This window comes from Chionomys nivalis, chromosome 1 (assembly GCF_950005125.1).
Source record: "Chionomys nivalis chromosome 1, mChiNiv1.1, whole genome shotgun sequence".
NCBI classification, from domain to species: domain Eukaryota; kingdom Metazoa; phylum Chordata; class Mammalia; order Rodentia; family Cricetidae; genus Chionomys; species Chionomys nivalis.
The window spans coordinates 14,513,475-14,528,289 of record NC_080086.1 but is presented as its reverse complement, the minus strand read 5'-3'; the positions used below and the strand labels follow the sequence as shown (position 1 = coordinate 14,528,289).

The window sequence follows — 14,815 nt, the reverse complement described above, 5'->3', positions numbered from 1 at the left end:
ACACGGAAGGTGCAGGAGTCTTAAAATGGCTTTTGCCTGAAAATACCCCTCATCTTACAATCAAACTCAATTGGTTAGAGCTTGGTTATACCATAGGCTGTGGTTGGCAGCTGCAGGCGGAGGAGGGGTGATGGGTTCTGCTGTCCTTCCATGTGTGTTCATTTCGCTCTCTACCCGGCAGGAAATGGTTTTGCTGTAAAAAGCCAAAAATCTGAGAAATGGAAGGGAATTTAATATTTTTTTATTAAATGTACAGATGGGAAAATAGAGCTAAATATAGTGCCTTTGGAGTCGCATTCACAGCGTCCTTTTCCTCCTCCATCCTTTACTCTGTCAAAATTGGTTTCATGGTAACAAAATCGAAGTCATAGACTTCTGGCATCCCCGCATGAAGAGTTTTGTTGAACCGATTCCAGTTAAAGGCAGGAAGGCCACCTTGTACTGTGGGACCGCTAATGGCATAGGCTGCATACTTATATGCAAGGAAGATGTCTGCCACCTGGAAAAGAGAGGACAACATTTTAAAAGACCATCTGGAGCTTGTGTAGTCCTCGTCTCCCTACTCAAGGGCACACCGCAAGCCTTTGAGACAGTTTCCTGGGAGCTGCATCCCTTCCATGACACGTGCTTCTGCGGCCATTTAGCATCCAAATGGGAGTTCCTAGGAGAGCAGCACAGACAGAAGCTGTGCAGTGGGATGGCCAGTTCAGAATTGTTCATTAGGATCGCTTTAGTGTTTCCACGACTCAGTTTTCTTCAGAAAGTGGACTCATGCCTGTTCTTCCTAGACCAAAGCACGAATTACTGGGAGTAACAAAGGCCTAAAGCCAGCAAATCCTCAGCAGAGGCTGCTGTTAATTAGGGCAGCAACAAGGGTTCTAAAGAATGAGCCACTCTCAAAGGCACTCCAGAACCCGACTCAGGGATAGAAGCGTATCTAGCGTTAGAGGGGAAAGAAGGCGATGCATCTGAAGTAGCTGGAAGACAATGTATGTTAAGCTTATTCGGGCAACAACATCTGGCAGATGACAGCTTGACTTTGGTTCTTCCATGCAGGGTAACAGAGACAGTTTTCTGCATGTTGTCTGAGACAAATGCAGTACTTCTCATACACTTTTCCTCTTGAAAGTGTGAATACCATGGGAAAGAAACAACACATGTTGGGGCTCCCTGGTGCCACTTTCCTCTTTATTACCTGGGTTGTACAGCATGAAGCATCCTTAGAACTGAAGTCTTGCCTTCACACGCCTGGCTGGAAGGGAGAGCTAGGACTCAGACTTGAAAAGCATCGCCCCCGTGAAGGATGGCTGACAGTGAAGGCAAGTGTAAGTGGTGTGGGAGCTTCTCCAGTCAGAGATGAAAGCTGCATCCTGAAGCTAAAAGGCCAGCTTATGTGTGGGAAAGTCTGGAGCAGCCTGCTCTCAAGAAAAAGGCCAAGCTTGTAGCCTTCACTGGGTCTCTGGTGATTTAGGTCCTTCCATGGTGGCCGTCTATCAACATGCTATTAGCTGGCTTTTGTTACTGGCCACATGAGCAAGCTTCATTTTGCTGCAAAAACCTGAAGTGCTTTGGCCAACTGGGCTAAACATATTCCTTAATTCCTGTGTAGTATAGAAAAAACCACAGTACTCTCAGTAAGATGGTTCTTTGGATTTAGGGCCATCATAAAATGTTACTATGCTGATTGTACACATTTTAAAATGAATTTTAAAAGATTTATGTGTATGAATATTTTGTCTTCCTGTGTGTATGTGCACTACATGCATGCAGTGCCATTGGAAGCCAGAAGAGGGCGTTGGATACCCCAGAACTGGAGTCCAGATGGTTCTTAGGCAGCATGTCAGTTCAGGGAATCAAACCTTGGACCCCTGAAAGAGCAGTCAGTTCTCTAAAGCATCTCTCCATCCCTATGAATACATTTATAAATAACTAAGAGCTCTTCTAGACATGGTGAGGGTGTTGAAGATTGATCCTTCACTATATAAGGTAAATTCTGTTATCTATAGGAACAGTCTGCTTCCTGAATTTCATATATGTTTAGAGACACTGGGCTTTATGTCACAAAAAAATCTCTGTCTCTAGCCTAACTCCTCATTAGAAGTAAATTGGAAAGTAAGGTATGTGAGTTACCTTGGTGTCATAGCAACCTCCAGGGCTGGGACTGGCTTCATTCAGGTCCTCACGACAGCAGATGGTATTGCAGGGATCACCCTTACTGTAGGGGTCCTCCTTATAATCTAGGAGACACAACAATGGGGAAAGAACAGGTTTCGGTTATTCTGAGATCTACTTATCCAAAGTAGGAGTTGGGATCTATTCATGCCTGAATCATTAAAGATTGTGTTTGACAGGGCGCCCCCACTGTGGTGGTTTAAGAGAGAATGGCCCCCAAAGGAAGCAACATTATTAGGAGGTGTGAAGTAGGAAGAAGTGTATCTCTGTTGGGGTGGGCTTTGAGGTCTCTCTTGCTCAAGCTTCCCTAGTGTGACATGGAGACCACTTCCTGTTGTCTGCAAGATGGAGACTCTCAGCTACTTATCCAGTACCGTGTCTGCCTGCACACCGCTGTGCTCCACACATGATAATGGACTGAACCTCTGAACTGTAAGCCATCCTATTAAATGTTTTCCTTTATAAGAGCTGCCATGAGCACTGTCTTTTCACGGAATTAGAAACCCAAACCTGCTTCCCAATACAGGCATTGCTCTAGGCTTGCTCCAGAAAATGACGAGCTGCAAATCCTTTGCTCCAGGCCCAGTTGCCTCAAGCACCACACCCCATGGAGAGCAGAAAGAAGAGATAAGACATGTGCATCACCATTTCCCAGCAGATGATAAACAAATTAGCCTTGGAGAGTCTTCATCAAAAGAAAGCACTTATGAGTATTTTTGCTGCTTTTGTCCTTGGGAATTCTGCTGGCAGGAGGTCGAGAGGTGTTAAGGAAAGGGGCCCTCCCTACTAGGGTCATTTCCTTTATGTTTTCCATGCAACTTTCTTGGTGGGGGGGCGGTCAGGTAAGAAAAAGTCTGTATAGCCAGGTGTGGTTATATACACCCACAATTCCAACATTTGCAAGGAGAAGACAGGATCAAGGATTGAATTTGTGTCTGCTTAAATGTGCGTAGGCACATAAGCATGTCATGGCGTGCCTGTGGTGGTCGGAAGACAAATTATGGGGATCCTCTTCTTCCACTGTGAAGGACTAGGGCATTGAACTCAGGCTAATAGGCCTGGCAGCAAGTGCCTTTCTCTGCTGGACCACACTGCCAGCCTTTCAAAAAGTTCTCTGAGATTTTATAAAGGAGGCAAATGTTCTATTTGTTCAGCAATGTGTGTACAGCATGAATAGTATCCTGAATACTGAACGGATAACTTCTTATAATTCCTTCTAGAACAAGATGATGAACTTGCATAGGTTATTATTCCGTGGGGGAAGGAAAGGAGTTTTGAAGAATGACTCTTGAGAATGTGCTACGTACTATTGTATCGCATGATGTATTTCATGGAAGCCACATCAATCACTTTCCCTTGGTCGCGCCTGAAGATTTTGGCTCGTGGAGCTAAGTCATAAGAATAGTCCAAACCAAGCTTCTGAACCAACAGCGGGTAGCCACTCCAGTTGTAGATCTTTTCATGGAAAGGGATGTTGTAGGAAGGCCAGTATCCTGATATGGAATGGAAGAGAAAGATGGGGTTGAACAGAGAGAGGGAGACAGAAAGAGAAGGGGAACAAAACGCAGAGGTTAGTGAATAACAGTATATTTGAGACTCGCCACATGTGCAATTACAGTGAAGCGGCATAGGAACTGGAGCTGAGAACAGGAACCTGCCGACCAGTGGGACCTCTAAACTCCCCGAGGTGGAGTGCTTCTAGGTTACTGTGGGGAAGAAGAGTCGGAGAGGTTTTTGATTCTCACCCCAAGTTATCAGCGCCATCTAGAACGCAGATAATAACATTCTCTATGGAGCAGAAAAAGCGAAGGATAATGTAGTATTCTGGGGAGCAGTCTGACGTCCATGTGGTGAGCCCGGTGCCCGCTGAGGACAGCAGACACTAATCACACTGACGGAAACACAGCACTGATGTCAGAAAACGCCAGTTCTAGCAAAGTTCCTGGATGAAAGCTGAGGTCTCAGGCACCTCACCCCACTTCTTCCTTTTGTGAGAACAGAAGCGAAGGGAGTGCCTATGATGAGTGGGGATGGGGTGGGGTGTTGTCTTTCCCATTCCAACAGGCTGTTAACTTCCAGGACGGTAGCCATTGTCATCCAAAATTTGAGCATCAAATCACTAAGCAGTAGACGTGTGGCACAATTCTAGGAACATCGCAGCTTACACTGGCCTAGGTTATCACCTACAGAACCATCAGTTAAAACGAGGGTGTCCCTAGCCACTATGGAAACCAATATGGAGGTTTCTCCAAACCAGCTGCGATACGCTCTAGCTGTGGAGCTCCTGGGAATGCACACAGGAAATCTTAAGTCAACACACCACGGTGACATGTAAATCCATGTTTACTGTTTATAGTCGGTAGCCAGTAGAAGCAACCCATTGTTCAGCAATGAAGGAGTCAACGCAGACAGTGCGACACGCCGCCACAAAGAATAAAAGGAAAGAGGGTGGGTCTGGAGATGGTCACAGGCAGGGGAGTGAGCCCGACTCGGACAAACACAACATTTCCTTCGGAGTGCTTTATAGTTCGGTTCAAAAGTAGAACGGAGATGGCGTGGACAAACGAAGGGGCCTCGCAGGAAAGGGATGGAAGGAGGGAGCAAGGGGGGAGTATGGTGGGTGGATGAGCTCAGTGCACGGTGGACTTGGAGGAAACGTCTTTATGAAGTCCTCCACCACGTACAGTGAGTCTACTTCAATTCTGAAAATTAGGGGTTGCTCTACTTCAGGGAGTCATTTCCGACTGCCATGTTCTTTGGCCCTTGTGTGTGTGTCTTTGTCCTTTTTTTACTCTTGTGTGGGAAGCTCCTAATCCAGGGAGAAGTTACAGAGACAAAGCAAATGTTTAACCTTGCAAGGGCACAGAGCCAGCGCCAGGAAGAGCGGAGATAAGGACAGCACTGAAATTAGCAGGTAAAAACAGACTTGTTGCTAGGCCGGGCTGAGTCACAGAGACTCAGAAGTGAACGCTGCCTGGACTCACAGCCTGGCTCCAGCATTACTAGGTATGTGACCAAGGACAAATCAATCACTTCTTTGTGCTAATGTCTTCATCTTTATAATGTCAACAATACTTTTCCAGCATCTGTGGTGTTTTGAACGAGCAGTGTTTTTTTGAACAGGCTCGTGTGTTTGAACACTTGGTTTCCTCTTGGTGGTGCTGTCTGGGGAAGCCATGGGACCTTTGAGAGATGCAACCTTGCTGGAGGAAGTGCATCAGTGGGGTGGCCTTTGAGGATTTATGTTCTGGCCCCACTTCCCCTTTGCTTTGTCTGCTTCCTGCCCGTGGCTGAGGATGTGATCTGTCTGTTGCCTGCCCAGCCATCGTGATCTCTCCCTCTCTGGAACCAGCAGCCAAAACAACCACCTGTGTAAGCGACTTTTGATCATGGTGCTTATCACAACAAAGGTAACTAATCCAGTATCACACAGCGGAACCTTCCTTTTTAAGGAACGTTGTAGACGCTAAGTGTGTTCAAGCAGCTGTGGTACTTACAGTAGTGCCAGTCTCGGCGATAAATTAATTGTTGGTAATACTATAGGAACAGCTCTTTCAAACACCAGTCTCTGGGGGGCTGGAGAGATGGCTCAGAGATAAAAAGCACTGGCTGCTCTTCCAGATGTCCTGAGTTCAATTCCCAGCAACCACATGGTGGCTCACAACCATCTGTAATGAGATCTGGTGCCCTCTTCTGTTCTGCAGGATACATGCAGGAAGAACCGGTATATATAATAAATAAAAAAATCTTAAAAAAAAAAAAAGTCTCTGCTGCCCTTCACAGTGTCATAAGGCCTCATCATTGACAAAAGCATCTACTACGGAAGTGTGTGTATTCCCAGATCAACCTGGTGATGTTTAAGCACTATCATTCCCTCTTGGAAGCGTGATTTCAAGCTCAGTTGCCATCTGGCTCTTAGAGGCAGCTCTCTCTCTCTCTCTCTCTCTCTCTCTCCCCCCTTTTCTTCCATAACCCTCTAAATAAACTAACAGAAGAAGAAGGAGAAGGAGAAGGAGAAGGAGAAGGAGAAGGAGAAGGAGAAGGAGAAGGAGAAGGAGAAGAAGAAGAAGAAGAAGAAGAAGAAGAAGAAGAAGAAGAAGAAGAAGAAGAAGAAAGAAGAAGAGGAGGAGGAGGAAGAGGAAGAAGAGGAGGAGGAGGAAGAGGAAGGAGAAGAAGAAGAGGAGGAAGAAAAGAAGAAGCAGCAGCACTGCCTCCATCCCGGAGCTGCTTTCTAAGGCTGAGTTGTTTTTTCTTTTTCTTTTTCTTTTTTTAATTTGAAGAATGGCTACACAATATCTTTATTTGAGAGCATCTCCTATTTCTTCCTGAGCCTTTATCCTCACAGCAGAATGTTTAGTATAATGCTTCTCTGGAACTTCCCTGTGAGATCAAACAACAGAACAGAGAAAAGGCCCAGAAGGGTGGCCAGAGCAGTGGTTCTCAACCTGTGGGTCACGACCCCTTTGCATGTTGCATGCCAGGTATTTACATTACAATTCATAAGAGTAGCACAATTTCAATTATGAAGTAGCAACAAAATAACTTTATGGTTGGGGGTCACCACCACACGAAGAATTGTCTTAAAGGGTCTCTGCCTTAGAAAGGTTTGAGAACCAGTGGCCTAAGGGGCCCTAGGGACATTTTCTTTTGTAGTGAAGCCACTGCTAAGTTACCCAAGCTATTGTCAATCTCCCTAGTTAAACTCGACAGGACTCCCCCATGCCCAGAAAAAATAAGCCAGGAAAGCGGAAGGGACGGATTGGCAAGAGGAAAGGGATTGGCGAGGGTGGGGGTGGGGAGGTGTGGGGGAGAGGTGAGGGAGAGGGTGCTATAAAAACACGTATCTGTGTAAGATAGCATAATAAATCTACTGTTGTACACAATCAGTGTATACTCTGTGTAAGATAGCATAATGAGTTTATTCTTGTACACAGTATATACCAATGAACAAACTTTTAAAAAAAAGTCATTATAGGAAAGTGGCAAGTGTTGTTAAAGTTTCGACCTGATGACTTGCGCCACAGGTAAATCTGGCCTCTTAAGTCACTGCCATGCGATTTGTCACAGAGACAAAGACAAATGACCATCATGATAAGCAGTATCTTTGTGAGGGGATAAAGACAGAAGGCCCTCAAGCCCATTTTTGCAGATTTGGGTTATTTTCCTACTAAATTAGTTTGGATCACATTTTCCTACTGGGTAACTTAGCACCAAAGCAATAATTTTGGCTTCCAAGATCTGGGATCTTAAAACGATGAGCAAGCAATAGGTGGGTCTACATCACGGTTGCCCTGACTTACATGGAGAGAGCAGGGTTGACGAGGATGGGTCATTTACCTGAGATTTTGGGGAAGCCAAGATTCTATCCCTCAACTTCATCTGTCTGGGCAGTACCCCTGATGACCCCTTCCACTAATGGTACCCTCTTTAGTAAGGTTCTGTTAGGCCCAGTACTTCAGACCTTATTCCGGTTCTCCCATTCTGGACTCTCAGCCTTTGCTACAGGACACTCCAGAGTTTGTAGAGAAGCAATTTGGTATTATTGCTTTTCCCGCCTGAGTCAGAGCAACATCCAAAAAATGTGCTGAGCAGCACTAAAAAGTCAGCCTCCAGAATTAAAGAAAGAGATCATTGTTAGGGCTGTTAGAGGTCAGAGGGTCATGTGCCTGACAGGCGTCCCAATCTCCAATGAGAGCGAGGTCCCTCTCACGTGTTGTGCTGAACACAATAATTCTGGACTAGGAAAACTGACAGAACCATTACCCACTCACATATATACATCCCCGTCACACACAGTCACCTCACAAACATCCCCGTCACACACAGTCACCTCACAAACATCCGCGTCACACACAGTCGCCTCACACACATCCCCGTCACACACAGTCACCTCACACAAACATCCCCATCACACACAGTCACCTATCACAAACATCCCCCTCACACACACTCACCTTACACAAACATCCCCGCCACACACAGTCACCACACACACGCCTAAGTTGCTTTTCTCCGAGTAGCACAAGAGCAGAAATGAAGCCAGGACACACAGATAGGCGCACAATCCCGGCAGGCTGGGAAGATGGTACCTTTTTTTAGAACATTGGTTTGTTCCGAATATTCCACATATGTAGGAATTTGCTCCACGATATACAGAGTGCCTTTGTCAAGGCTTTTCTTGATGGCTACCTTCTTCAAGTCCAGGACCATGTACTGATTGTTGTAGGTACCTGCAATGTTGGGAGACACAAGGGCAGCATGGATATGCCTCGCCTGGCTAACTGGTTGATAATCTCAACTGATTAACAACAGCAAAGCTTCACTAACGCAGGCGCATGCCTGAGGGCTAACACACAGAGAGACCTACTTACCAGAGTTGTGCCTTGAAAAGATCTCTGCCCAGTCCTTACCACCGACTGCCATCATGTTGGCCACGCGGACTCTTTGCCAGGCCAGGAGAGACTCAGGGACCACGAACTTCAGCAGGGTTTTATTATACACACTGTTGGTGGTCTGTAGCAGTACCAGGCCATTGCTAAGAATGTAGAAGTCATCCAGAGACTCCAAGAACCCTGGAGGAATGGCAGATGCACAGGCCGTTACATGTGCGCATGGTCCACATGGTCACCATCAGCACAGTGCTTGACTTACAATGTGGGGCTGGCGAAGCAGCCACTTTGGTTTTCTTTTCCCTGCAGCAGCCCCTCCCAGCGTTGGCAAAGCTTCTGTAAACCTCACTGTAGACCAGGACCACTTGTTTGTTTCCCAGGTGCCCAGACCCAAAGTAATCACACAGAAACTGTATTCATCACAACACAGCTTGGCCAATAGCTTAGGCTTCTTATTGACTAACGCTTACATCTTAAACTCACCCATTTCTATTAATCTATGTATTGCCACAAGAGTAAGGTTCTGGCTGGCTGCTGGTGTCTTTCTCCTTCGGCAGCTACGTGGCGTCTCTCTGACTCCTCCTACTTTCTCTATATACATATACATAATTTCTTTCATCCTGGCTATATTCTGCCCTGCTGTAGGCTGAAGTAGCTTATTTACTAACCAATGGTAATAAAACATGTTTATAGCATATGGAGGGGAATCCCACATCACCCCATACCCTCTTAGATTCTCTTTCAGAAAAGTGTGGCAACCTGAGATATGTGTGTGTGTGTGTGTGTGTGTGTGTGTGTTAGGGGATAGGAGGCATGTGTTTATACAGGCGGCATGTAAACAGCAGACAAACTGGATCTCTATTTGACAGGACTTTGAAGAACTTGTAATTAGGGAGGACATCAGAAGGGAAACATTGCTAGGCAGTTAAGAAGATACACATCTTTTTTTTTTCTTTTTCTTTGTATTTTGTTTTTTCAAGACAGGGTTTCTCTGTAGCTTTGAAGCCTGTCCTGGAACTAGCTCTTGTAGATCAGGCTGGCCTCAAACTCATAGAGATTCACTTGCCTCTGCCTCTTGAGTGCTGGGATTAAAGTCGTATGTCACCACTGCCTGGCTACACATCTTTTTCTAATCTGTACTTTACAAATCTTACTTGAGACTTTTAAACATGGATGAATCTACATGCAGAAATCTGAACCTGGTTTTGAGAGTGGCCTTCGACACCCCAGCTCACTGAGTGAGATTGTGTTGATATCTGTGCTGGGGTGAGTGTGGGCAGGCAACTCAGAGGCAGCCGGAGGGGGGAGGGAGGGCAGGACACCATCTGCATCCACAGAGGTCGACAGTTGAAAGCGGACAAGGAATGTCCGAGAGCCCGGAGTTAGGCTAGGCCCCTCTACCATGTCTCTCAACGGTGAGGTGAAGAGGCCAGAGGGAGCTCACTTGCTGCTTCCACCTTTTGAGAACACAGAATAGAAAAGGACCTTCAACAGACACCTCGGACTTCCCAGTGTCCAGGATGTCTTTTTGGAAATCACCCCATTGATGGAACAGATAGACGTGGGCTCAGGCGTCTACCATTTTATAACATCCCCTTTCTTTTTGACCTGAGTATATCTACATTTTTGTTATCTAAACTGTTACTCGTGTAATATTTTCATTTTATTATTTATTTGTATTGTTTATTACTGCTGTGTGTGTGTCCTCGTGTTGTCTGTTTGGCTTGCTATGGTCGACTTGATGCAAACTTGGACATGTCTGGGAAGAAGGAATCTTATTTGAGAAAATGCCTCGGTTAGATGGCCTATACGTAAGCCGGTGGGACATTTTCTTGACTAATGATTGGTATAAGAGGGTCCAGATAAGCACGGGTGGTGCCATCTCTGGGCTGGTGGCTCTTCTATGGGTAAGAAAGCAAACTAAACAATGTAGATGCAGCATTTCTCAATGGTCTCTGCGTCAGTTCCTGCCTCCAGGTTCCAGCCTCGAGCCCTGCCCTGACTTCCCTCAGTGATGTCCTGTATGCTGTGAGCTGAAGTAAACCCTTTTCTCCCCAAGATGTTTTTGGTCCTGGTGTTTATTCTAACAGTAGAAACCCAAAGCAACAGTTCTCTTTCTGCCTTTACATGGGTTCTGAGGATTGGACTTTGGCCATTAGGATTTCAAAGCAAGCACTTTTACCCACTGAGTCGTCTTGCAGGCTCTTAGTATTATAGTTTAGGATATTTTAAATTTAGCTAGGCAGTGGTGGTGTAGGCCTTTAATCCCAGTGCTTGGAAGGCAGAGGAGGCAGATCTCTGAGTTCAAGGCCAGCCTGGTCTATAGAGTGAGTTCCAGGGCAGCTAGGTTACACAAGAGAACCCTTTATTGAAAAGCAAATATATATATATATATATATATATATATATATATATATGTATGTATGTATGTATATGTATATATATACACATATAGATATGTATGTATATGCATATGTATATATACACATATAGATATATATTTAATGTGTAGAAATAGTTCCTTTGATTGTATGTATGTATACTGTATACCACATATGTGCAGTGCCCGAGGAGGCCAGAAGAGGGCATCAGAACCCCTGGTGGGTGTTGAAAACCAAATCGAGGCCTTTCTACAAGAGCAACAAGCGCTCTTAACCACTGAAACATCTCTGGGGGCTTTTTTTGTTTGGGTTTCTTTTTTTTTTTTTTTTTTTTTTTTTTGGTTTTTCGAGACAGGGTTTCTCTGTGGCTTTGGTTCCTGTCCTGGAACTAGCTCTGTAGACCAGGCTGGTCTCGAACTCACAGAGATCCTCCTGCCTCTGCCTCCCGAGTGCTGGGATTAAAGGCGTGCGCCACCACCGCCCGGCTTGTTTGGGTTTCTTAAAAGACAAAACTGTATATATCTATGGGATACATCTGACAGTTAAATAAATATACACATTATGAATGGCTAACTCAAACTCTTTTTTTTTTCAAGACAGGGTTCCTCTGCGTAACAGTTCTAGCTGTCCTTGCACTAGCTCTTGTAGACCAGGCTGGCCTCGAACTCACAGAGATCCGCCTGCCTCTGCCTCCCAAGTGCTGGGATTAAAGGCGTGAGCCACCACCGCCTAGGTGGCTAACTCAGACTCTTTAACATATATGTTACTCAATATTTTTCTTTACATTAATTTCCTTTTCACACCCAAGATATATTAGCTTTTTCATATACATTAATATCCGAAAAAACCAGGGTTTAATTTTCATTTCCTTTCTCCTAAAACATTAAAATAAATGCCTTTCTTCTTAAGTACAAAAAGACTATATATGGAACACCTTAAACCACACCCCTGGAATGACGCGTGTCACTGTACAACGATGGCACCTGGGGTGGACCTGGTAGGCTGGGGGTTCAGTAAGAGGGTTACATTAAGCCAGAACCTTGGAAGCATGGCCAGGTGCTTCAGAGAGGAGAAGAGTGGCCCAGGTGTTCAAGGTCATCCTCAGCTACACAGCAAGGTCCAGGCCAACTTGGGCCACAGGAACCGAGAGCCAAGTGGTCTGGGAGCAGAGAAGCCTCTCAGTTACATACACAGCTCACAGCAAACTTGCCCATCGCCAATTTAACTCTGCTAGCCCGAGAGTGCATGACATTGTCCGGCTCTCACAATCTAGTTTAATTGCCAGGGTTTCAGAGTGAGACTCTTAAATGGTAAGAGGATGTCCAACTGATTTAACGAGTTTCTTCACAGGGTGTGGGTCAATTCACACAAGGAGCAAGAGCGAGTGAGTTATCTGCTCCAGTCTTTCTGGGGAGACACAGGCTGGATGTAGGATAGAGGGTGGGTTAGTTTGCAGGGACGACTCGTTCATTTCTTATTCCCTTTGCAGTGCTCAAACTGTGCAACCATGTGTGGCTGCCGTGAGCAAGCCTGTGGGAGGAAGATCCCTGGTGGCTGAAGCAGTGTTCTGACACATTGCTAATTCCTCCTTGATGTAGCAGCCTCTCCTGACCGGAGAGGGCAGCTGTTCTCACATGAGGGAGTGCTTTAGGGATGCCCTCCATTGCAGGGTATGGGTCTTCACCGGAGGAAAGCAGCCAACAAAGATACAGGCTGCCCAGAGTTCTGGAACAGCAAAGACACAAGGTCAACTCTGTTTGCCAGAACTCTCTGGGGAGGGCGACTCTATAATGTATAGCTTAAGGACGTCAAATAAGACTTAAAGAGGGTACAAAGTCCCAGCATGGGCCCTAAGGGAAACATTGTGTCAATTCTGTTCTTCCATCTACCCCTCACTAGCAGCCCTGGAAGGCAAACTAATAGCACTTAGGGAAACGGGGAAACTCCCAGTGTTTTATAAATCTCATCCTTAGTTTCCATCTCATGGCAACTTTCGGGTGGAGATTAAGAAATAAAAGGGAGGTGGGCGGTGGTGGCGCACGCCTTTAATCCCAGCACCCGGGAGGCAGAGGCAGGAGGATCTCTGTGAGTTCGAGACCAGCCTGATCTACAAGAGCTAGTTCCAGGACAGGCTCCAAAGCTACAGAGAAACCCTGTCTCGAAAAACCAAAAAAAAAAAAAAAAAAAAAAAAAGAAAAAAGAAAAAAAAAAAGAAATAAAAGGGAGCTTTTTTAGTAAATAGAGCGTGCTTTAGGGGTCAGTGAGGAAATTCAGAAGGCAAAGTCTCTTGTCACCAAGCTTTGATAATTGGGGTTCTATTCCTGGCACCCACATGGCGGAGGCAGAGAACCCTACTTCTGAAAGCTGTCTTCTGACCTCCACATGCATGTTACAGTATGTGCGTGCATGCGTGTGAGTGCACACGCATGCGCGCACACACACACATAGACACACTGGCAAGCACATGCTATGGCCCCTGTGCACACACAAAATAAATAAATGTAAAATGTGTTCATGCTTACTGGAAGATTTATAAAGATGAGAAGTGGTTCCTGTCTTAATCCCAGAACTCAGAAGGCCCAGGCAGGGGCACTGAGAGGGCAAGACCCAAATAAGAGATAAATCGGGGGCTGGAGAGTAGGCTCACTAGCTACTCTTTGGGAGGGAGCATCAGCGTTTGGTTCCCAGCACCCAAATGCAGTGGCTCACAACTGCCTGTGACTCCAGCTCCCAGAGAACCTGATCCTCTCTTCAGACTCCTGGAGCATCTCCTCCCACACCGTCACACATACCCCTCCATGCCATGAAGACCCCTTATTCAGACAGCCCTAAAAGTTTTCCCTAGTGAGCTCAGTAAACACTTTTCCTGCATGTGTCCAGTGTTCCAGAGCCCAGAGGTGTCATAGCAGCCAACCGAGGGCACGGCGAACAGACACGCCCACCCCTTCCTCTGGGTTTCACTCTCTGGGGTCTCTAACACTGTGGTCTAAAATGACTAGCTGGACAATCCAAGCTGGATGTGGAAAGGCCTGTAGTCCTGGTGTCAGCCATGTTTGAGGCCAGCAAGGTTCAAGAGAGTTCCTAGACCACAGGATGAGACCCTGTCTCAAAAAAGAAATAATAATAATAATATTTCATAACTTTCTTACAGTAATTTTCTGTTTTGGTAAATGCTAATCTCTTACACTGATAATGTATAAATAGAAGATACTGTAGTTCTATTTGATACGTTTGAGAGTGTGTGTGTGTGCTTGCACGTTGTGTGCTGTGGCATGCATGCGGAGGTCAGAGAATGAGCTGTGGGAGCTGGTTCTCTCCTTCTACCACACCAATCCCTGGGACTGAATTTAGGTCACCCAGCTTGGCAGTTAGGACCTTTACTGGCTAAGCTATCTTACAGGCCCCACTTTCCTTTTTTTTGAGAAAGAGTTCCTCGATGGCCTGGAGCTTGCCAAGCAAGCCAGACTGGCTGGCCAATGAACCCCAGGCGTCTACCAGCTCCGGGACTGCAAGTGCCCACCACCAAGCCCAACATTTTAAACATGAGCTCCAAGCACCGAACCTAAGTCTTCAAGCTTGTGTGGCAAGCACTCTATCCACTGGACCATCCTGCCAGCCTCCTTATTTATTCACTTTTGTCTTTTCTTTCTGTCCTACAGCATATAAACTCTACCAAGAAAGGGAATTTTGTCTTATTTTGGCATCATGCAAAGGTTTAACGTGCAGTAAGTGCTCAATGGTGAATTGTAAAATTAATTGAAAAAGAAGTTGATACTGAATAATGTTCACACATCTCCTGCACGGCGCTCCTCACTCTGGCGCGGAAGCCACCCTTTGGTGTATACACACACACACACACACACACACACACAC

At 45.8% G+C, this 14,815-nt stretch overlaps 1 protein-coding gene across 1 annotated transcript in view; it reads right to left on the bottom strand.

The window, feature by feature from the left end:
• Positions 1-230: 230 nt before the first annotated feature.
• The window catches only part of Plbd1 (phospholipase B domain containing 1), a 51,027-nt gene continuing 36,442 nt past the window's right edge, over positions 231-14,815 (bottom strand). The window contains exons 7-11 of the mRNA XM_057779109.1: positions 8,544-8,744; positions 8,262-8,402; positions 3,480-3,665; positions 2,131-2,237; positions 231-499 (exon numbers count right to left, since the gene is read on the bottom strand). Coding sequence (XP_057635092.1) covers positions 326-499; positions 2,131-2,237; positions 3,480-3,665; positions 8,262-8,402; positions 8,544-8,744 — 809 coding nt within the window. The 3' untranslated portion in view covers positions 231-325. The remainder of the gene's footprint in view (positions 500-2,130; positions 2,238-3,479; positions 3,666-8,261; positions 8,403-8,543; positions 8,745-14,815) is intronic.